The sequence below is a fragment of the Acinonyx jubatus genome, chromosome D1 (assembly GCF_027475565.1).
Source record: "Acinonyx jubatus isolate Ajub_Pintada_27869175 chromosome D1, VMU_Ajub_asm_v1.0, whole genome shotgun sequence".
Lineage (NCBI taxonomy): Eukaryota > Metazoa > Chordata > Mammalia > Carnivora > Felidae > Acinonyx > Acinonyx jubatus.
The window spans coordinates 51873190-51895619 of NC_069390.1; the positions used below are offsets into that span (position 1 = coordinate 51873190).

Below are 22430 nucleotides of genomic sequence, written 5' to 3' on the forward strand. Positions count from 1 at the left end.
AGTCCCAAAGTGTCATCTAAATAAGCAGAACACAAGATAACAGCAGCGTCAAACTTCTTATAGTACTTTTCCTACTTTCCCTCCACCATAGGTGTGAATTTGTTTCTCAGTAGATTTCCTTAGGTTGCTACATCAGAAGAAGGAGTTTACTTCTCACTGACATACATACTCCTAAAATCAGTTTAGTTCAAAGGTGGTCTAATTGGGGTGCCTGGGTGACTCAGTCTGTTAGGTGTTGACTATTGATTTTGGCTCAAGTCATGATCTCATGGTTCATGAGTTTGAGCCCCACATCTGGCTCCATTGTGGAGCCTGCTTGGGATTCTCTCTCCCTCTGTCTCTGCTCTTCTCCCATTCATTCATTCATTCATTCTCTCTCTCTCTCTCTCTTTCTTAAAATAAATAAATAAACTTAAAAAAAGGTGATCTAATTTTTATGGGCTTAAATGCTTTGTTTTGTATGTTGAAATAAAATCTAATCACACCTGAGATTTAAAACATTTGATGATTATTCATGATTACCCAAGGCAAATTGGTTTATTTCACTTCCTTTTCTCAGTGTTTATTTGCCTTCTATAAACACTGGTAGTTGCTCTTATTTTATTACTTTTAGTATGAAATAAACCCAAAGTTAAATTTAAGAAATCTCTTCCAGAGGTGTTTTTCTTATCAAAGCATAAGATTTGAAAGGGGGAATAATGTTGTCATACAAGAGTTAAATAATACAATAAATGCTATGATCAGAACAGAGATATCTAAAGACACCTAAACAATATTCAGGAAAGCAAGGCTTGAGTGTTTCTTAATTGCACCTAGCTACAAAAATAACAAAAGAATGTCCCACAGTTGGGCAATCATATAAATTTATGATTTATATGTAATCATATAAACACAGGAAAGAGAACAATAGATCATATATTAGCCCATACATAGATATTGAGAGTATACTTACTGTGGTTAAATAAGCACTCCCTTTAATGCAGGTGTGCTTCTATGGATTCGGCTTGTTTAGTTGTTTTCTGAGATGAAATTGTTAAAAATCTTATTTTCATACAAATGATTAGGGAGCATCAGAATTGCCACTGATGAAAATATTCATCTAGCAAAAATGGTGACTATGTACAAAGAGCCAGCTTTCAGTAAACCTAGAATTTTGAAATGAGAGACAAGTTGGTCCTTTTCAATTGGCCTGAAGCATGCTAATGCTTCACGGACAATGATCTCAGCTATTATGACCAATATCCAGTGCTCAACACAGCATTGGGCACAGAATGGCAGAACTACTCCTTCTAAGCTTTGCAGTGTTGATGACTTTGTACAAATTAAGTTCATAAAAAGTTCTAAAGATTGAATAAATACCTAACCAATTTTGCCTTTTTGGGAAGGCTGTCAGTACACCCTGCTGTTTCTAAGCATGCCCCTCATGTTATAGCTTTGGACCATGCACTTGGTGATGAATGGAGTTTTTGCATGCATTTTCCTGTAAGCTACATAGAAATTAGTCTTACTGATGTCACTCTGTCACTCATTTCTATTTGGATTACTCACTTTCTACCTAAGTGATGTTTAGCAAAGCCTCAGAAATGAAAATCTACAGTGCAGCAGGAAAGCTTTTAAATAGTAGCAGTTGTTAATGAATGATACCAAAATTGAGTGGTTAGGTGTTTGGAAAGTGTAGAGTGAATAAAATTGAAAATATCTTTTTGGGTGTACCTGGGTGGCTCAGTTGGTTGAGCATCTGACTTCTGCTCAGGTCATGATCTCATGTCTAATGGGTTTGAGCCCCACGTTGTGCTGTGCTGACAGCTTGGAACCTGGACCCTGGAGCCTGCCTCAAATTCTTTGCCTCCCTCTCTCTTTGCCCCTCCCCCACTTGCACTATGTCTCCCTCTCTTTGTCTCCAAAATAAATAAACATTGAAAACATTTTTTTCAAACATCAAATAAGCAATTAAATTATAATTCAATATTAAAATAATTTAAAAGAATTTACTGCATATCCTTAAGTTGTGATGATAAGAAGTCCATGAAATTAGGCAGCTAAAATTTTAATTCTTAGGAGAACACAAAGTTATTATAATAGAAAGACTGGATGCCTCGGGTACTCTACGTGCTTTTGAGACATAAATGTTTCAAGTATTTATTTACTTAATACTTATTTACTTTGTAGCTGTTATTAGAGGTAGGAATAGCTATGGTATATGCTGATGATAAAGAAACAGTTCTATTTTTGTAATGCTTATATTCTAAGTTAGCAAGGAAAACAATAAGCATGTAAAATAATTAAATGACTCTAGATAATAATAATTATGGAAATAAAATTAAGTAGAATTAAAAATCAACAATAAGAATAGAAACACATCAATTTAAAAAGGAAAAAAACCTAATAGGGAAAACGTTTAATATAAGACAACAAATGTTCAATAGCAAATAAAACATCATTAGTTACCAGGGAAATGAAAATTAATATCCAAAGTGATTCCATTTGACACTCCTGGAATGGCTAAAGTAAAAACGATTCACATTATCTTTGGTTGAAGAGGATGTGAAATAACAGAAACTCTCATTCATTGCTAATAAGTATGTGAAATGTACAACGACTTTAGAAAACACTTGGCCTGTTTCTTATGAAGTTAAAAGTACATTTTCACTATTATTCAGCACCTTAATTCTTAGATATTTACCAAAGGAAATAAATATCCAGTAGACTTGTCAAAAAGACAATTAGATATATATGCCTGAAGCTCAGAAAAAGGACATAGCTGATTATATACATTTGGGAGTAATTAGTGTGTTTGATACATGTTGTCTGCATTGTATATATGGATGGAAGAATGAAGAGGAAAAACTATAAAAACAAGAATTAACAATAGATATCCTAATTTATTGTTTTTCTGGAGGTGGTGTACCAATATTTTATGGTTCACCAAGTGATGATGAAAAACATAGGATTATGGTTGGCAATTCCACTCTGGAGTGTGTGTGGGAGGGATGGTGGGGTGAGAATAAAGAAAATAAGAGTTACATTATCCTTAGTCATTGGGTGTAAAACAGATGGACACATCCTAGGTTTTCATAACAGTTGGGATGCTCTATGCCATTCTCTCCTATTTTATTTTTTTAAATTTTTTAATGTTTATTTATTTTTGAGAGACAGAGACATGGCACGAGTGGGGAAAGGGCAGAGAGAGAGGGAGACATGGAATCTGAAGCAGGCTCCAGGCTCTGGGCTCTGAGCCGTCAGCACAGAGCCTGACATGGCACCCAAACTCAGAGCTGTGAGATCATGATCTGAGCCAAAGTCAGATGCTCAGCCGACTGAGCCACCCAGGCGCCCCCTCTCCTATTTTAAACATCCATTGAGAATAATTTCCTTTATCCCTTTTTCCTTCTTTCAAGGACTTTGTAATAAATGCTTCTAAGTCATCTTACTCTTTCCACGATCTCTTCTTCTGTCCTTTATTTCTCTGCTCTTAGTTTCTACCATTATAGAAACTCCATTATACCATGGGGAGCCAACTGACCAGAATTTTAGTAGCTCTGCCATCTCCAAAATGGTCACTGCTTGGATGCTACAATCTCTAGGGTTTGTGGAGTAATATTTATAGTGAGTAAGAATTTTAGTGATACTTTTATACTTCCCAGTTGCATTTGTTCCCTGGGGCTCCCAAGAGCTTGGAGGATGAGAAAAAGGAGTCCCTGCATTGCCAAGCTAAAGCTGACTCTTTCCTTGGGGTTAGTTTGGTTCAGTAGTCCAGTCATGGTTTCGCATTGTTTGTGGGCTTTATACTGCCCAAGATGACACTGGGTGAGGTCACTTCATGAGAGCAACACATAGTGGTCAAAATGCAATAAGGAGTTCTGACTTATTTTATAAATCATTTCATCATTTTTACAAGTCTCTGCAGTAGACTCTGGGATATCAGAAATAGAAGCCATTTACCATTTAACAGGAAATAAAATTCAGAAAAATCAAGAGACAGAATTAGGTCATAGCAATCAGTGCCAGAAAAGAAACTAAAGTCAAAGACTACTGAATTCCTCACCCAGCACTCTTTCTAATGAATACTTCAGAGTATTCCCCTTTATTCACAGGTTATTTGTGCAGATTTGATCTCCACATTTGTGCCACAAACTATGATAATAACAATGAGGCGGAAGTTGCTAGTTAGGCAGTTTACTATCATGTGATGTCTTAAATATCTATGATGAGTTCTAGCCCAATGATCATATTAATAGTATGCAGAAGGCCAGTGGTAAATTTCAGGTCCAACTCTAAAGGCCAGAGAATCAAAACCTCTGATGGTATAAGTCCCAGTCTAAGAGTAGGAGAAGACTGATGTCCAGCTCAGGCAGACAGGCAGGGAGGGGGAGGGAGGGAGGGAGAGAGAGAGAGAGGTCTCCCTTTACCTTTTTGTTCTATTCAAGTTCTCAATGGATTGAATGAGGTCCCCCCGCATTGGGGAAAACAATCAGCTTTACTCAATCTTCTAAATCAAATGCTAACTGCTTTCATTTAATTTTAATGTTTATCTATTTATTTATTTTGAAAGAGCCAGAGACAGAGACAGAGAGATGCAGGAGAGGGGCAGATAGAGAGAGGAAGAGAGAATTCCACGGAGGCTCTAGATCCCACAAACTGTGAGACCATGACCCAAGCTAAAATTAAGAGTAGGACACTCAACCAACTGAGTCACCCAGGCACCCCAAATGCTAACATCTTTAAGAAACACACTCAGATACACAAAGAAATAATGTTTAACCAAACACCTGATAGCCCAATCAAAATGACATATAAAATTAACCATCACCCTGGGTGGAATGCAAAAACTAGGGAAATGGCCTTCAGAATCAAAATCAGTAGCATCCAGATATCTATTGCTCCAACACCATATATTGAAAAGGAAATTCCTTGCAATATCATATTTGTCATAAATCAGATCACAATATAATCATGTTTTTTCTTGTACTACCCATTCTGATCAATTGGTTTATTTACAAATACCACACTATCTTAATTAGGCAGTTTCATAAAAATTCTTGAAGTGTGTAGTCATATAAGTCTTATTTGTGAGATTCTTTGTGTTACCTTGTGCATTTGAAAATCAGCTTGCCAGTTTATGCAAAAATATCTGTTGAAATTTTTATTGGAATTTCATTAAATCTATATATCAATTTGGAGAAAATTAACACCATTGCATCACTGAAACTTCTAATCCACATACATAATATATCTCGATTTATTTAAGTTTTCTTTATTTTATCTCACCAACGTATTCTAGTTTCAATGCAAACAACTTGGGACATCTTTATTCCTAGGTATTTGATTTTTTGATGCAATTGTAAGTGGTATTGACTTATGAATTTCATTTTCCATTTTTTTCTAGAGTTTGGAAATGCAATTGATTTTTGTGTATTGAAGGTCTATGCAGCGATCTTACTAAATTTACTTATAAATTCAAATATTCTATTTATTGATACTTGTCAATTTTTCTATCCACAGAATGAAAGTTATTTGCAAATAATGACTTATTTACTTCTTTACAATCTTTATACATTTTTTCCAAGCATTTACTAATTCACCACTGCATATGATTGATATTCACTGTAGATTTGAGGAAGATAACCTATAACAGATAAAGCAATTCCCTTATATTCTTACATTTATGAGATTATTTTTACTACCAGCTCATGGTGAATTTTTTTGCATAATTTTCCTAGATCTGTTGAGAAATTTTTATTTTCCCTCCATTATTAAGGTTAATGAGGTGAATTAGATATAGATCAATTTTCAATGTTTAAAGCAACTTCTGATTCCCATAATAGACCTCACTTATTCATAATATATTTTTGGTTTTCTTGGGCTCAATTTCAAATATTTTGTTTAGAATTTGTATATCTAAGTTAATGAGGGATGTTGGCTTGTAATTTTCTTGTATGTAATTCCTGTCAGTGTTTATGCCAGGTTTATGATAACTTCAAAAAAATATACTGGAAAGTGTTCCCTCTTTTTCTGTTTTCTGAAAGCATTTATGTTATTTCTTCTTTCACTCTTTAGAAGACTTTACCACGAAGGTAACTAGGCCCAGGCTTTTCTCTTTTAATTATGATTTCATCATCTTTAACAGATATAGAATAATGCAGATTTTGGGGGGAAAGTTGTATTTATCAAGGAATTTTTATACTGTGTCATTGTCAAATTAATTATCATAGTGGTTCATAGTGTAGTCTTATTATATTTTAAAATATCTGTAACTTTCAATGTTGTTTTTAAATACTAGATAATTTAAATTTGTGTTTTTTATTTTTCTAAAAGTTTATCTCATCATTTTTCTAGATATAACTTCAGCCTTGTTTATATTTTCTATTATATATATTCTTTGTTTTATCGTTTTTTGCTTATATTTGTACTATTTCTTGTCTTTTATCTTTTTAGGGCTTAATTTTTCTGATTTGCTGTTTTTTTAGTTTTTTTAATTGTAAGCTTAGCTCTATAGGTCAGAACTTGAGGCATGGCTTAGTTTGGTTTTCTGCTTCAGAAGTCTCCACAGAAGGCAATCAATTGTTGGCCAGGGCTCCAGTCTCATCTGAGGCTGTATCTATCTCTCTACATATCTATATCAGAGAAAGACAAATACTGTATGATCTCACTTATTTGTGGAATAGAAAAAAACCACAACAACTCATAGATACAGAAAACAGATTGGTTGTTGCCAGAGGTGGAGGGTGGAGTGCTCGTGGAAATGGGTAAAGGTGGTCAAATTTTAAGTTAAAAATTTTTAAATAAAACAAATATATAAAATTAGTAAAATGATTTTTAAATGTGGTACACTAAATAAGGACACATCTCTTCTCAACAGCTATACTGATGCTTCTTTATAAATGTATGATCATTCTATGACTCAAATGTATTATAGATTGCTTTCTATCTGCCATAAAATGCTGGGCATCAAATTAATATTTACAATATGCCTACTAAGTGTCAGATACCAAGCTTGGGCTGGGGATATGAGAAAATTGGGATGTAACTCAGGAGTTTTATGTAACTCACTAGGTTATGCTATTACACAGCCAAAGTTGGGATCAGTAGCGTGGAAAGAGGTCAGGTTTCAGGAACCCAAGTGACATAGATTTATCTTGGCTCAATTGCTGTAATCTTGGGAATCATTTGACTCTGTGAGCTTTAGTTTCTTCATCTAGGGCCAACAGGAAAACTCCTCAGGGCAAATGTATAGGTAAAATAAGAATGTATATAAAGTGTCTGGCACATTAGGTAGACACATGGAAATGAGAGATTGGAAAGTATGAAAGCAAAAGACACAGAGCTCAGCTAACTCAATATCTTGATATTTTGATGAGACCATGTTATGAAATGTGATATAATAGACCCCAAAGAAGGCTCTTTCAAAACCCAACACTTCAAAAGTGCATGCAGAAATGTACCTCCCAAATATAGACAAGAACCAGATGTCTAGTGCCGCACCTCCCCAAAAAAAGACATCCTAAAAAAAAAAAGGTTCTTGTCACAAGAGTTGTAACTATCTGAGTTGATGGATATAAACTAAACATATTGTGGTAATCAGTTTGCAATACATCTATATAAAATCATCATGATGTATACCTTAAACTAATACAATGTTATATGTCAATTATATCTCAACAAAACTGGAAAAATAAAAGACAAAATGATACATAAAGAAAATACTGTAGAAATATTAAATTTCAATATAAATTATTCACCAAAGATACGTTTCAACACAAAAGATAGTAGGATAGTCCAATTGAGAATGTTATTCAAATGATGTTTGGAAAAATTATGGACTTCAAAGTCTCAAAAGTGAAGTCTCAGGTTGCTACTATAAAATATTCCTTGGAAACATTGGACTAATGCATGACATCATTAAAGAGGGGATCCCAAAATAGTTCAATGCACTTATCTGTGAAAGTCAAACCCTAAGGCTTCTATGCCTAGAAAACTGTTGACAGTTATGCCAGCCACAGCTCAGAATAGAGGCCTAATAGGCAGAACAGAGTTGGGAAGGGATTGTGCCAGAAATGTGATGGAAATTTCTAGGTTCCTTATAGGAAGTATATGGGATAATGTGAGGATTACCGTGTCATGAAGATGAAGATAATGAAGAAAAGAACACATAACACTTCAAACAGTACAACTCCTCCCCCTCCACTGCAAAAGCCCAAAAAATTCTCGATCTCCATCGTAAGCAAAGAAACAAACAAACAAAAAACTTAAAAAAGAATCTTAGTAGGAAGGAAGGAAAGAAAGAAGAGAAAGAAAGAAAAGAAAGAAAGAGAGAGAGAGAGAGAATGAAAAAGGAAAGCCACCCAGAGAGGCTGCACAGATGGGAAATCTTAACAGGTTCTGGGAGGATCTGAGAAGCCAGAAGATGGCATATCTTCCATAGGTGCCAAATAATAGTGTCAAGAATGTCCAGAGTAATGGGGTGCCTGGGTGGTTCAGTCGGTTGAGTGTCCAACTTCGGCTTAGGTCACGATCTCACGGTTTGTGAGTTTGAGCCCTGCATCAGGCTCTGTGATGACAGCTCAGAGCCTGGAGCCTGTTTCGGATTCTGTGTCTCCCTCTTTCTCTGCCCCTTCCCCGCTTGTGCTCTGTCTCTCTCTGCCTCTCAAAAATAAAATAAATGTAAACAAACAAACACCTTTTTAAAAAAGAATGTCCAGAGTAAAGCTTTCAACCTCAAGAGCCAAAGTTCTGAGGTAACATGTACTTCCACCCAATCAACCCCCACAACACAAAAGCCATGTCTGAAACAGAAGGCAGGAGAGGCATCTAGGGATATGCAGATCTCTTTAAGTATAAAGTTTGTTTCTTTAATTGCCAAACACTCCCACTGTAATCCAGTTCCACTTGGCTAAGGCTTGGCAAGACCCTCAGATAAGGAGTAGTCAGGGAAAATTCCCAAGTTACCACAGAATCCAGGCAAGGAAGACTTCCTTTGAAGCAACAGATAAAAGGATTCACAGAAGAAAGTTTTCATTGCTGCCTGATATACCAAGAAAAAAGAGAATCAGAACTCATTCCAGGATTGAAAAATGAAATTTCCCTTCCAACATGAAAATAATTGCTGACTTTTATTAGCAATTCCAAAGGTGGATCTGATCCTTTTTACCTCTTACAACCTCCTCAGTAACTTGTGGATTCCCTGCTTAATCTCTTTGGTCCTCACACCATAAACAATGGGGTTCAGAGCTGGGGGGATGAGGTGGTGCAGGATGTTGAGCAGGATGGGGACATCTGGGGGAATTCTCTTCCTGGCCAGGTTACTGATGACCAGAACCAGCAGGACGGTGCTGAAGAAGAGGATGAGGATGAAGTGGGAACCGCACGTGCTCAGGGCCTTGGCCGCAGCACCCTCAGCCTTGATCCTTAGCACAGTTTTCAGGATGAAGGAGTAGGAGAGAACAATAAGGATGAGGTCAGAGCCCAGGAGGGTCCAGCCTGCCACAAACTGGTAGAGCCGGTTGAAGGTGATGTCATCACAGGAGAGTTTGGACACAGACAGGTTAGTGCAGATGCAGTTCTTGATGGTGTTCTCTGCACAGTATGTGAGTCGAGAAGACAGGACAGGAACAGGAAGAGAAAAGAGGCCATTCCGGGCCACAACAAATATGGTAGCTCTAACCACAAAATGGTCCGTGATTATGGATGGGTATCGCAGTGGGTGGCAAATGGCCACATAGCGGTCATAGGCCATGACCATGAATGTACAAGACTCCATGGTCAAGAAACTGTTCATGATGAACATCTGGAGGAAGCAGGCAGAGAAGCTGATGGACCTGAGGTCAAACCAGAAGATGGCCAGGACCTTGGGGATGACAGTCAGGCAGAGCACGATGTCCAGCAGGGAGAGGAGGCTGAGCAGGTAGTACATGGGCTCGTGCAGAGAGGCCTCCAGCTGGATAGTGAGCAGGAGGGTGGCGTTGGCCCCCATGGCCAGGAGGAAAAGGAGGCTGAGGGGCAGAGACAACCAATGCTGCCAACTCTGGTAGTTAGGGAAGCAGATGAGGAGGAATTCGGAGACTGGAGCAGTGGAGTAGTTGCTGGGTGAGGCCATGTAAAGTGTCCTGATCACTCTGGAAATCCAGAGTTCCTAAAAATGTAGGACAAAATATATTAACAAAAATTATGTGTTCTAGATGTTGTAAAACTGAGGTTTCCATTGGGACACTTAACCTGTCTCAATGAACTTTTCAAATCATCACCATCATCATCAATCATTGCTGACATTTAACTGAACACTTGCTATGTGCCAACTCAAAGCCGAATGCTTTATAATTATTATCTTATTTCATCCTTTACAAAAAATCTTGAGAGTAATTAATACTGTTATCTTAATTTCACAGATAATGAAAGGATACAGGCAAAGAGGAGCAGAGTGGTTTAATCAAAACTGGCAAATAGTTTAAGTGGTGAGATCAGGACGGTGACAAGGGTCTGACTGGAGTTTCTGCTTCCAGCCTCCACACATTATGTAGCTTCAACAAGCACAATTAACTAAGTCCTACCTTCCCTCAGAGTTTACAAGGAATAACTATATTTCACTGACTATGTGGAGGTCCTAGAGAAGCCTCTATAGACATGGACAGGGCTTGTCAGGGTTCCTTACTTTTATTCAGGAAATAATTGAATTAGAGGTAAAACATTTTTGACTGCACCCAACAGCAATAATTTCTTACTGCCCCAAAGGAGATTTTATTCTAAGGCATAGTATATATCACTGTCTCACTGGATTATTTGCTATTGTTTGTCTTTGGAAGTTTTGAGTGTTTTCTTTGGTTTGGATCCTTTAGTTGAGACTGCATTTTATGTTCTGGTGACAGAGACAGTCAGTAATTAGGGGTACACCAGGAGGATATAAAAATTGTAAGTTCTGGGTTAAATAGGTGATGGAGATTAAAGAGTGTACGTGTGGTGATGAGCACCAGGTGATGTATGAAATTATTGAATCACTGTATTGTACATCTGAAACTAATATAACACTATATGTTAAGTGTATTGGAACGTAAACAAAAAGTTTAAAAAATTATAAGTGCTATGACAGTTTTTTAAATAAAAGAGAAAACAAGTCTTTGAAGGAGTCCAAAAGAGGAACACATTTTGAAACTTAGAAGGTAGGAGAAGTATCTTGTTAGCCTGGGCAGGTAGTTGAGAGAGGCCTGGAGACTGCAGCAACATCCAGAGTTTGGGACTAAGAGTAGCTGCCATTTTATGCCTGGAACATTGAATAGTGTGGTGTTATTTTCAGCTCACTCATGTGGGTTCCTTGACTTGCACTATTCTAGGAGGACTCTGGGATCCCTCGATATATAGTCAGGCTATAAACTAACCTGTCAAAGGAATTCTATCCAAAGGTGAGATACTCTAATCATGGGGCCTTGACTGATGCACTGTTAACTCTTTTCCCACTCTGAGAGAGTCCAGGTTTGGAGGATTCACTCTGACAAAGACTAGGCCAAGAGCATCATGGATCATTTTGGAGGCCACTTTCTGCTCTATTCTTTGAGTCAATAGCGTCCTCTGAGTTGTCCTGTATTGCTGAAATTGCACTAACCACCTACCTGCTCCTTGGATAGTGACCTTTCCTTTATACAAAGAGCCATTCCTTGTTTCAGGATGGACAAGAAACAATGGATTGGACAAACATTTCAAAATCAGAATCAGTAAGAATTACATGTAGGGGATGAGTAAAGAAAGACATTAGAGTATTCATTATTCAAAAATTGCCCAAATGTGTACTTACTGATCACTATTGGGCAAGGTGATATGTAACAAACTGAAGAAAGATGAATGAAACAAGGTCTTGAATCTTGAGTCACAATGACTTTCTGTTTTTGAACTTGAGTGACAGAAAAAATAAAATCTTTATTGCAAAATTAGAAAAGGGAATGGGAAAAAAAGAATAGAGTTTTCAGAATAAGAATATGAATTTATATTTGAATTGTTATGCAGGAGATATTTGCAAAATATACAGGTAGAGTTTTTAAGCTATCATTGAAAATACAATATTCCTGGAATTCAGTAGGAAATTCAAGTATGAAAATGAAGATGTATTTGCATTAAAAAATAAGGTTAAAGAGGTATTAGCATATAAAATAATTGAAGAAAACCTAATAATGACTTAAAATCTAAAACTTAGACTGATAAGAATTTTCAAGTAGATTTTGTAGATTTAGGAGAAAATGGAAATATTTGATAGAGTAAGTTTCTAGAGAGAATGGGGGGAGTTAATTCAATAGTATAAACAAGGATTTTTATTTTAGCTTCTTCCACTCCTCTATTCACAGAAGAAAATGTCTATACTGGAAAATAAAAAGGATAAGTATTATCCACATGGCAAAACTGTAGGCCTTGGGCTGCCTAGTTGGCTCAGTCAGTGACTTTGGCTCAGGTCATGATCTCACAGCTTGTGAGTTTGAGCCCTGCAAAGGGTTCTGTGCTGATAGCTCAGAGCCTGGTGCTTGCTTCAGATTCTGTGTCTCCCTCTCTCTTTGCCCTTTCCCCACTCTCTCTCTCTCTCTCTCTTTTAAAAATTAATAAACATTGAAAAAATTAAAAAAAAAATCTGTATGCCTTGGGTTAAGTAGTTTGGTAATGAAACAAAGCAGAAGAAAAAAAAATGATGTTGGATCTCTTACAGAATACTCAAAACAAAACAAAAAAACAGTCATACCCATCATTGTTTTCTAATTACAGGGTGAGAGAAAGTATCCTGTTGCCTAGAGGAGAAATGCTTTTCCCACTAAAGTAGGAGGAAATTATCTGTGTTCATGGATACTTTTGGAGGTCAGTGGAAAGTTCTTTTTGTTCTGTTTTGTACAAAATGGTGTTACTTTCCAGGTATCCTAGTCTTTCTTTAGAAAGCCAAACATTTTCTTCACTTGCTTTGTGTCTTAACAGGCATCATCAGTCTTGCTATTAAAAATATGGCAGCCAATATTCTTGGGTTGGCATCGTGAAAATGAGTTCTTTCTGTTCCCTTTTAACAATGGCCCCAAATGAACAACATATATTGTACATACATATGTAAATACATAATATGTAATATGCACATTATAAGTAAAATGCAATATACATGCATACAATACATATAATAATATATTTTTTGTAAACACAGAGTACAACTAATGGTTGCTGCATGGGGAAAAGGGTGGGAGATGGGCAAAAATGGGTGAAAGGGAGTGGGAGATAACAGGCTTCCAGTGATATGGTAACTATACTTGTAGTAAGTACTGCATAATTTTAAATTTGTGAAATCACTATGTTGTACACTTAAAGTTAATGTAACATTCTATGTCAACTATACTCAAATAAAAAATTAATTTAAAAAAAAAGATGCTAATGAGACCATAACTGTCATGTAAAAGACATCTTTGAGAAACAGAGCTACGTGTCTTTAGGAAAAGTATTCAAAATAGTTGAAGTTCACCAAAGGTAGAAAATAGAAGCTAGCCAATAAGTCAGTTTTAGGCATATAAACCTATGTAGGAATTTTTTACATGGTAAGCAGAATTTTCTGTGATTCCTTGTGGCTCAGATCCAATTATCCTAGCATGTGGAATCTATGTTCTGTAAACTCATCTGCTTTGATTCTTGTTGTTTGTTGTTGTTGTTTGTTGTTTTTGTTGGCAACTGTCTTTTTTCCCTCACTACTAAACAAAGAGCTAAGTGGCCAAGTACTAAGAAAGGTGACAGTAAGGGCTGTCATAGCCAAACAAGCAGAAAAGAGTTGGGGAGTCATGGCAGGATGAGAGAGGGAGCTCAGGAAGCAAATAATTAGTATAGTTGGGATTACTGATCCTGCTTACCTATCCCATTTCTATGAGAGTGAAGTATCTTCTCTATTGCTAGAGAAGATAATGAAGGTATTGATTTGATTTAAGGACTTTCACTTTGAATATCCCAGATTTTCCAAATACAGATTATTCTCTCTCTCTCTCTCTCTCTCTCACACACACACACACACACACACACACACACACACACATGCATGCACGCATGCATGCATGCACACACACACCTTTCTACCCGTTGTAGATCTGCAAGACGAATCAAGGATTCAGGAGTTCTAACTGGGGTGGGGTTAGCTCTTTCATATACTTACATATGTAATCAGGAAGATGACATTCATTATGAATTAGAGAAATAATAAGAAAGAAAACATACCCACTTTTTTGGAAGGACTTCTGGTTTCCAATAACCTCAAGTTCTGGATCCTCAGTGACTTGATCTATTTAATAAGCAAGAAATCAGTCAGTGCTTTGTCGGTACCTGATTATAATGTTAGGCATACAAATGTACCACATAGATTAAGCAATACAGGTATTTTCTGAGAGCTTAAGTAATAGAGGAAAATTGACTTAAGAGCACTTATAAAACAGTATAGTTGTGGCTCTAATAAAGTTGATCTGGGGTGCCTGGGTGGCTCAGTTGGTTGAGTGTCCAACTCTTGGTTTTGGTTCAGGTCATGATCTTGTGGTTTGTCAGTTCAAGCCCCATATTAGGCTCTGTGCTGACAGTGCAGAGGCTGCTTGGGATTCTCTCCATCTCTCTCTGTCCCTCCCCTGCTTGTGCTCTTTTTTGCTCTCTCTCTCTCTCTCTAAACAAATAAGTAAACTTTTTTAAAAAGTTGATCGTACAAACAGTGGGAAGAGAAGAATGAAGCAATGTGATATGGTTGAAAAGCTGGCCTCTGACAAGTGAATTCTAAGTCTGGCTCTTATGCTCATTGTATGAGCTATTTAAACTCTATGATACATACATTCCTCATTTATGAAATGGATAAATTATATTTAACTTCAGGTGTTGTGGAGAGAAAAAGGGGCTATGATCTCCTGAAGTCCTGTTAGGCCCAGAGACACAAGGAGTTGAGAGCATCAGAGAAGGATACAAAAATGAGGCAAATCCACCTGGGGGAGAAGAAGGACTCTCTGTGTAGGGAATGGTAAGAGAAGAAACATCAATGTGGATGATCAGTATGATTGGAGGTGAGGTGCTAGGGGGTGATAGATCCTAAGTTCTTTGGGGGAAGCAAGCAGGAGAGCAGAGGGTCAGGAGACATGGTTAAGGTGTGCAGGGGCAGCCCTGTGAGGTCCACCTGAGGGCAGGCATTATCACATACACTGTAAGGAAGCACAGAGAACTTGAAACAGGGAAGTGATGTGCTGTAGATGGGACACAGGGAATCACACAGCAGGGAGGGAGGCTTTCAGAGAGTCCTGAACAGTACAAAGGAAAAGTGATGAAGATCTGAATGCAGGCCATGTAGGTGGAGAAGAAGGATGTATTCGAGGTGTGGGGAGAACTACAGGATTTAGTGAAAGAAAGGATGAGCAGGCAGAGAGACTGGAGTCCAGAATGTTGCCAAGCACCTTTTAGTGATACAGGGAAAAATGTCCTTTTCAGACCTCCTATAACACTGGTATTTTCTCCCAGGTAGCAACATACTTTTGGCTCTGTTTTAGTAAATTCCATAAGAGCTGGGACCATTTTTCCTCTCTTTCTGTATTCTCCTCAGTGAAACTGAGGCCTCCTAATGTGAGCAATGAGGACTTGTTGGGCATCTGGGACATTGTTCTGATATTCAGTATCCAGTTCCAGTACTGGTAGACTGACATTTACAAAGGGGTGATCCTTGTGCTAAGTGCTATTGACCAAACATGGTCTGTGATGATGATATACTGACAGTCTGTAAAGGTCAGACAAGTCTTGAATAAACAAAATTACAAGAGAAGACTCAAGCCAAGACTGGAAAACGGAGTGACCACCTTGACTCATAGATGAATTTAGACGAGGACAGAAAGGAAGATTCTCACCCAGCCAGGCACAGGGCCTTGGTCACCCAGCCATGGTATGGGAAGGGGCCTTGGAGTCTACGGAAGTTTGCAAACCCTTATAGACACAAAATGACTCAGCCTCATCCCTGAATGAAATAACAGCATGAGGTCAGTCCCTGCCACTCAGCCTTACACCAGATCTAAGCATCTTATCAGGGTCAGCATGTACACCAGACCCTATTGAAAGAGTTCCTTTTCCTTTATGTACTAGGTTCCTGGATTTCTCTCTCCTCTCATGATCTCCTTCCTCACAGTTTTCCTGCTTGGTCCAGTTTGAGACTCACCAGTTTCAGAAAGCTGCACTGCTGCTGTTTCTGGCTGCCAGAGAAAGCACTAAACTGACCCCTCCATGAGTTCTGGAGGCTGGTTTTATGAACTCTGGCTCCACTGTGCCCCCTCTCTTTCCATTGCTCACCAGAGTTGGTGCTCTTGTTAAACACTTGGGCCCTCAGGCCCTATGGTCTATTTCCCAAGAGAACGTATTGTAAAAGGCTTCATTCAACATTTTCAATAAAGTAAGGGCAGGGGGCTCTTGGGGAGTCTAAATAAAGAAGCTCTGGGAAAAGAAGGGTAAGGAAACTGCATGATGAGAATCTTCTCAGGGAAAATGTATACGGATGCACCTGAGGGGAAGAAGTGAGTAAACTCTCCTCAGCCCTATAACTCCATGGAGGAGGTGACAGAGGAACATCCCCAGAAATCAAAGGAGCATGGGCCTCAGAGGAGCATGGACCATGGGCAACCAGGGGCAAAGGAGCACTTTCCCTGTGAGCCCCTTTCCTGCAGTGGGAGCACCAGTGGTCTTGACACAAGCACATCCCTGGGAGGGGTCCTGTTTACACACATGTGGTCTCATGGCCAAGATTTTATCTTCATGGCTGTGCTTGGTTTAAACTCTGTCACATAAGTATGGTTGCAGAAAGTTCAACTGTTAACAGTCTTCACCTGCCACAGGGCAACACTTGGCATTGCTTCCTTGGGGAACAAGTAGAACTTCCACCATTGAAGCCACCACTTTGCATTGATGCACAGTAGGACTTAGAAAATAGCCTTTCCTGTGGACCTTCCCAGATATGTCTTAGGATAGGGACTTTCCAGCTAAATGTAGGATCTTTGGGGTTTGGGGCACAGGAATCTTGGAAATAGGAGAGCAAGTGGAGTCTGGTTCTAGGTCTCACACTTCTTACCCACAACTGCTGAAGAAGACATCAGGGCAGGAATGTACCTGGAAAATAATCTTGTTCCCTACATGCACTAACTACTCTCCTTATCCCACCTTGCCTTGCTACCTAGCAGGTCTAGGTAAAGCACTAAAGATCTTTTCAGCATAAAATAGGGTTGATAGACACACCAAATGAAGAAAATTAGTTCATGAGTGAATTATTGTTCCATGAAAGAATGTTGCTAAAGCATGCAGTTTACTCTAAGCAAAATATCCTTGTTCTCAAGAATTTCTTATAAATGATTAATCTCTTTTCACTGTCAGGTCATAATGATGCTGGGAAGAGATAATTGGAAGCTTAAGTTTGAACTCTTGTTCTACAACAGCCTGATCGCTTCTTCCCGTATAGTTTTCATAAGTCCACAATTTTCTCATTTGTAATATGGGGATAACAAACTTTCTGACAGAGGGTTTTGCAAGGATAAAATTACTTTTACTTTTTCATTGAAAAAACATTTTGACCCTACTTTGTAGAAAACACCACATATTCAAAATACATAATCAAAGAATGGTTACTGCCACCATAGACAGGGAGACTCAAACTTTACATAAAGTTACACCAAGAATAACACTAGTAATAGTAATAATAAATATCCAGAGCTCAAAATGTGTCACATATTCTGATTATCTGACATTTCCTTCAACTCTTATAATACCCTAATGATGCCTAATTATTATAGGCAACAACCATAGTTGACAATTCCTGATTAAAAAAAATTACACATTATGCGTTGAAATGTGTCCACAAAGATATGTTGAAGTTCTAACTCCCCTTTCATGTACCTGTGAATGTGACCTTATTTAGAAATATGGTGTTTGCAGATATAATTAAGAGTTACCAGGGGCACCTGGGTGGCTCAGTCAGCTGAGCGTCCGACTTTGGCTCAGGTCATGATCTCGTGGTCTGTGAGTTTGAGCCCCACGTTGGGCTCTGTGCTGACAGCTCAGAGCCTGGAGCCTGCTTCGGATTCTGTGTCTCCCTCTCTCTCTGCCCCTCCCCAGTTCATGCTCTGTCTCTCTCTCTTTCAAAAATAAATAAAAATTTAAAAAAATTTTAAAAAAAGTTACCAGTTAACAAAAACAGATAAACTTCATTTCAACCACGCCTTGAGAGTGTATCCCAAGGTTGCACTTCAAAATGTGTGTGTGGCAGTGAAGGAAACTATCAATAAAACTAAAAAGCAGCCTATGGAATGGGAGAAAAATATTTGCAAATGGCATATCTGATAAAGTGTTAGTATCCAAAATCTATAAAGAACTTATCAAACTCAACACCTAAGAATCAAATAATCCATAGGTAATGGGCAGAAGACATGAATAGACATTTTTCCATAAAAGATATCCAGACGGCTAACAGGTACATGAAAAGATGCTCAACATCACTCATCAGCAGGGAAATACAAATCAAACCCACAATGAGATGCCATCTCACACCTGTCAGAATGTCTAATATTAACAACACAAGAAACAACAGATGTTGGTGAGGATGCAGAGAAAGGGGAACCCTCTGGCACTGCTGGTAGGAATGCAAACTGATGCAGCCACTCTGGAAAACAGTGTGGAGGTTCCTCAAAAAGTGAAATGTAAGACTATCTTATAATCCAGCAATTGTACTACTAGGTATTTACCCAAAGGATACAAAAATACTGATTTGAAGGGACACATGCACCCCAATGTTTGTAGCAGTTTTATCAACATAGCAAAATTCTGACGAGAGCCCAAAGGTCCATAGATGAAGAATGGATAAAGAAGAGGATATATATGTATATATAATGGAATATTAGTCAGCCATCAAAAAGAATGAAATCCTGTCATTTGCAATGATGTGGGTGGAACCAGAATGTAGTGTGCTATGTGAAATAAGTCATTCAGAGACCGACAAATACCATGTGATTTTACTCATATGTGGAATTTAAGAAACAAAATAAATGAACACAAGGGAAGAAAAAAAAAGAGAGGGAAGGAAGCAAGCCATAAGAGACTTTTAACCATAGAGAACAAACTGAAGGCTGATGGAATAAGGTAGGTGGAAGAATGGGCTAAATGGGGGATGGGTATAGAGGAGGGCCCTTCTTGTGAGCGCTGGGTATTATGGGTAAATGATGAATCACTATATTCTACTCCTGAAACCAAACAAAAACAAAAAGAAAACAAAAAAAACATTAGAAATGATTAGAAAAAATAAAATGTGTCTATGGGAGGAAGATTATCAGAGTTTATTTTCTGTTAGCCTCAGGCTTTAATTTTTATCTCCTCATGCCAGGAAAGTGCCAAACTTTTGTTTGTGCTCTATTTTATACTGATTTTTTTTTTCAGGATAGGCAAAGTCCTCAGAGCAGAAGTAGCTTTAAATCCTGGATTTATCTCTCAGTTTTTACCTTCTCTTAGATTTTGACTTTTCCTCTTTAACTACTTAGTGTTTCTAATATATATATATATTTACATATATATTTTTATTAGTGATGATTTAGCTTGGTAAAATTTGAATATTAACAAGTATTTTTTACATATATTAATGGAACAATATATATTATATTTGTTATATATAACATGGATGTTAAATATAAGTGTGTGTGTATATATATATATATATATATATATATATATATATATATTTCCACAACTTTCTGATATCTATTGTTGTTGAGAAGTAACTATGATTCTTTTTGTCTTTGAGGTTTCAGAGTGTTAGCAATTATGTATAGATTTTTTTTTGAAAAGTTATTCTGTTTATGATTAATTAAACTTTTTGAATCTGAAGATAATTCAGACATGATCCCTTTGAATATTCCCTCCCCTCCCCCATTTTCTATATTTCTTATGCAAATCCAGTTTGGTGTCTATTTGGCCTTCTTATTCAATTGCCTGTATTTTTTCACCTCTATTTCACATTCTATTCTCTTTCAAATTGCACTGCTTTCAGATTAAGCTTTGCAACTTCAACTTCATTTTACCAGTTTTTAACTCAGCTGTGTCAATCTTGTGTAATCTTTCTTTTCTTTCTTTCTTTCTTTCTTTCTTTCTTTCTTTCTTTCTTTCTCTCTTTTTATTTTTTAAATATAATTTATTGTCATATTGGCTAACATACAGTGTGTACCGTGTGCTCTGGGTTTTGTGGGTAGATTCCCATGGCTCATTGCTAACATACAACACCCAGTGCTCAGTGTTATCTTTTTTTTCCTTTTTTCTTTTTTTAAATTTTTTGTTTGTGTTTATTTATTTTTGAGAGAGAGAGAGCATGAACAGGGGAGGAGCAGAGAAAAAGGGAGACACAGAATCTCAAGCAGGCTCCAGGCTCTGAGCTGTCAGCACAGAGCCCGATGTGGGGCTCGAACCCATGAACCAAGAGATCATGACCTGAGCCGAAGTCGGAAGTTCAACCGACTGAGCCAGCCAGGTGCCCCCCCCCTTTTTTCTTTTTTTAAACCACTCACTATACTTTTAAAATTTTCCATAAGGTATAGTTTTTTTTTATTCAAATATAGCTGGTTTTCTGATAGGTTAATTCTCTTTTTTCATGTTTTTAACTCCATTTTTTATTTCTTTAACCATTTTAAACATAGCCATTGCAATTTATATCTGAAAATCCCATTTTTCAAAGTTCTTTTATCTAATTCTGGTGATTCTTGCTCATGTTTTATTTTGGATTGTGAGCTCATGATCAATGAAGCTATTTTTATGGGATTACTTAAGAGCATCCTAACAATATGTTAATTTCTCTACTTGTGATTCCCCTTGGCACATATTGTAAATTCTAAATCAAACCTATGTGAGGGAAACTTGTTTTATTCTACCTAAAGCCTAGTTCAAGACAAAGTGTGTGTGTGTTTCTTGTCTGCTCCTTCACTAAAGTTATAGCCCCTCAAGATCCCTCGTACTCTGGGGACCTGTATGTCTCAATTCTGTTCATACCCTTATGAATATCCAAATTTTGTGTTCTTTATCTGTATGATCATTTAAAATTCGAACCCCTTTGTTGTAAAAACTGATAAATGTTCCCATGACAGCCATAGATTCAAATGTACTGAGCAGTCTTTTTACATCTCCCATTGCTTTTTGTCCACTTGAAAATTTCTTTACTTTCTTTTAAACATATGCATTTGAGAGAAGGTTCATTATATTTTACTATGTTATTTAGCAACATGAGGATTTTCTAGGCTACATGGTCTGCCATGAAATGGAAGTCAGAAATGTTCTTTATAGGGAGAACACGACTCACTTACGCATGTTGTGTATGGAGTAAACCCTCGTGTGGAACATGAGAAAATTTCATAAATAACAAGTGTTTACACTCTATACGCTTGTTAGTTCTGTTTATGTAATTATCTTCTCTCCTTCTGGATCTGGCTGGACAGGTAATTAAACTAATTACTTGTACTTTATCTACCTGTGTTGAAAACATGTAGTGAGATTATCCACAGCAACCACTGATCCTGAAGTATGTTATACTGGTGACCCACTTTGGAGGAACAGATTATGAAAAGACAGGTAAAAGCCCTGGTGTCACAGTCTAGAGCAGAATAACTTACCTGAGTTTCTTGTAAAAAGAATAGAAGAAAGGAGAGAATAAAGGAGGACATAGATAGGACAGAGAAAAAAGAACAAAGATATTGAGTGACTATAATGTTTTTATGTATATAATTGAGTAAGAACTCACTGTGAAATAATTGTCTTATCTTTGTGGAGAATGAAATGGAAAATTATACACCCAGTGCAAACAGCTAGCAGTAGTCTAGCCAGGACACTAAACCTGACTTTCACATTTGAACTCTAGGATGCTGTATGCTAAAAGTGAGTGTCAGAAGTTTTGTTTTTTTTTTTTTTTTCATGAGCATTTAGGGATATGGATCATTTCCTCACTCTCTGGGGACCAGGGACCAGGAAGAATGAGGCACGGTGGTCATTACAACATGGAACAAAAGAAAGTGAAGGTGATGATACTAACCAAGGCAGTATATGCTCCACAACAGGGAAAAAAATCATACAGAGAAGTGTAATCTTACAGTCTCAGAAATATGTTCTAGCTGATAGTAGTTGGCAGGGTAAACATAGTGTACAGATTCCTCAGACTCCTCCAAAGGCAGCAGCATACTCTGGAAGTCAAGGAGACTGCTCTCACGCAGCTCTGTGGAAGCACAGCACATGGACCCATAAACAGACTTCTTTGGCTCCATCTACAGACAAATCAATATTTACTTTTTTCAGGAGAAAGCATAGGTCTAAGGAAACTCACAGCCTCTTTTTCAAACAGGACACAGTTCTCAATTCTATTATAAACATACAAGTAAATGCAATAAATTCAGTGACTTCATGGAGGAAATACACCAAGGTCTGCC

At 37.5% G+C, this 22430-nt stretch overlaps 2 protein-coding genes across 4 annotated transcripts in view; one reads left to right on the top strand and one right to left on the bottom strand.

Annotated features, from left to right (window-relative positions):
• The window catches only part of LOC113597075 (olfactory receptor 56A3-like), a 118062-nt gene that overhangs the window by 18568 nt on the left and 77064 nt on the right, over window positions 1-22430 (top strand). For 2 of the 3 annotated variants that reach the window (XM_053203589.1, XM_053203588.1), the window contains exon 2: window positions 12733-12822. The gene's annotated coding sequence lies outside the window, so the exon portion shown is untranslated. Of the gene's footprint in view, window positions 1-12732; window positions 12823-17358; window positions 19502-22430 lie in introns of those variants that run through there. The other variant, XM_053203587.1, reaches the window with a different exon arrangement.
• On the bottom strand, window positions 9152-10142 carry LOC106977815 (olfactory receptor 56A4). Its single transcript, XM_015075368.3, has one exon. It carries the CDS (start codon window positions 10091-10093, stop codon window positions 9152-9154), a length of 942 nt encoding a protein of 313 aa, XP_014930854.2. The 5' UTR covers window positions 10094-10142.

Coding starts and splice junctions, on each gene's coding strand:
- LOC106977815 (XM_015075368.3), bottom strand. CDS start 10,093: ATGGCCTCACCCAGCAACTACTCCACTGCTCCAGTCTCCGAATTCCTC.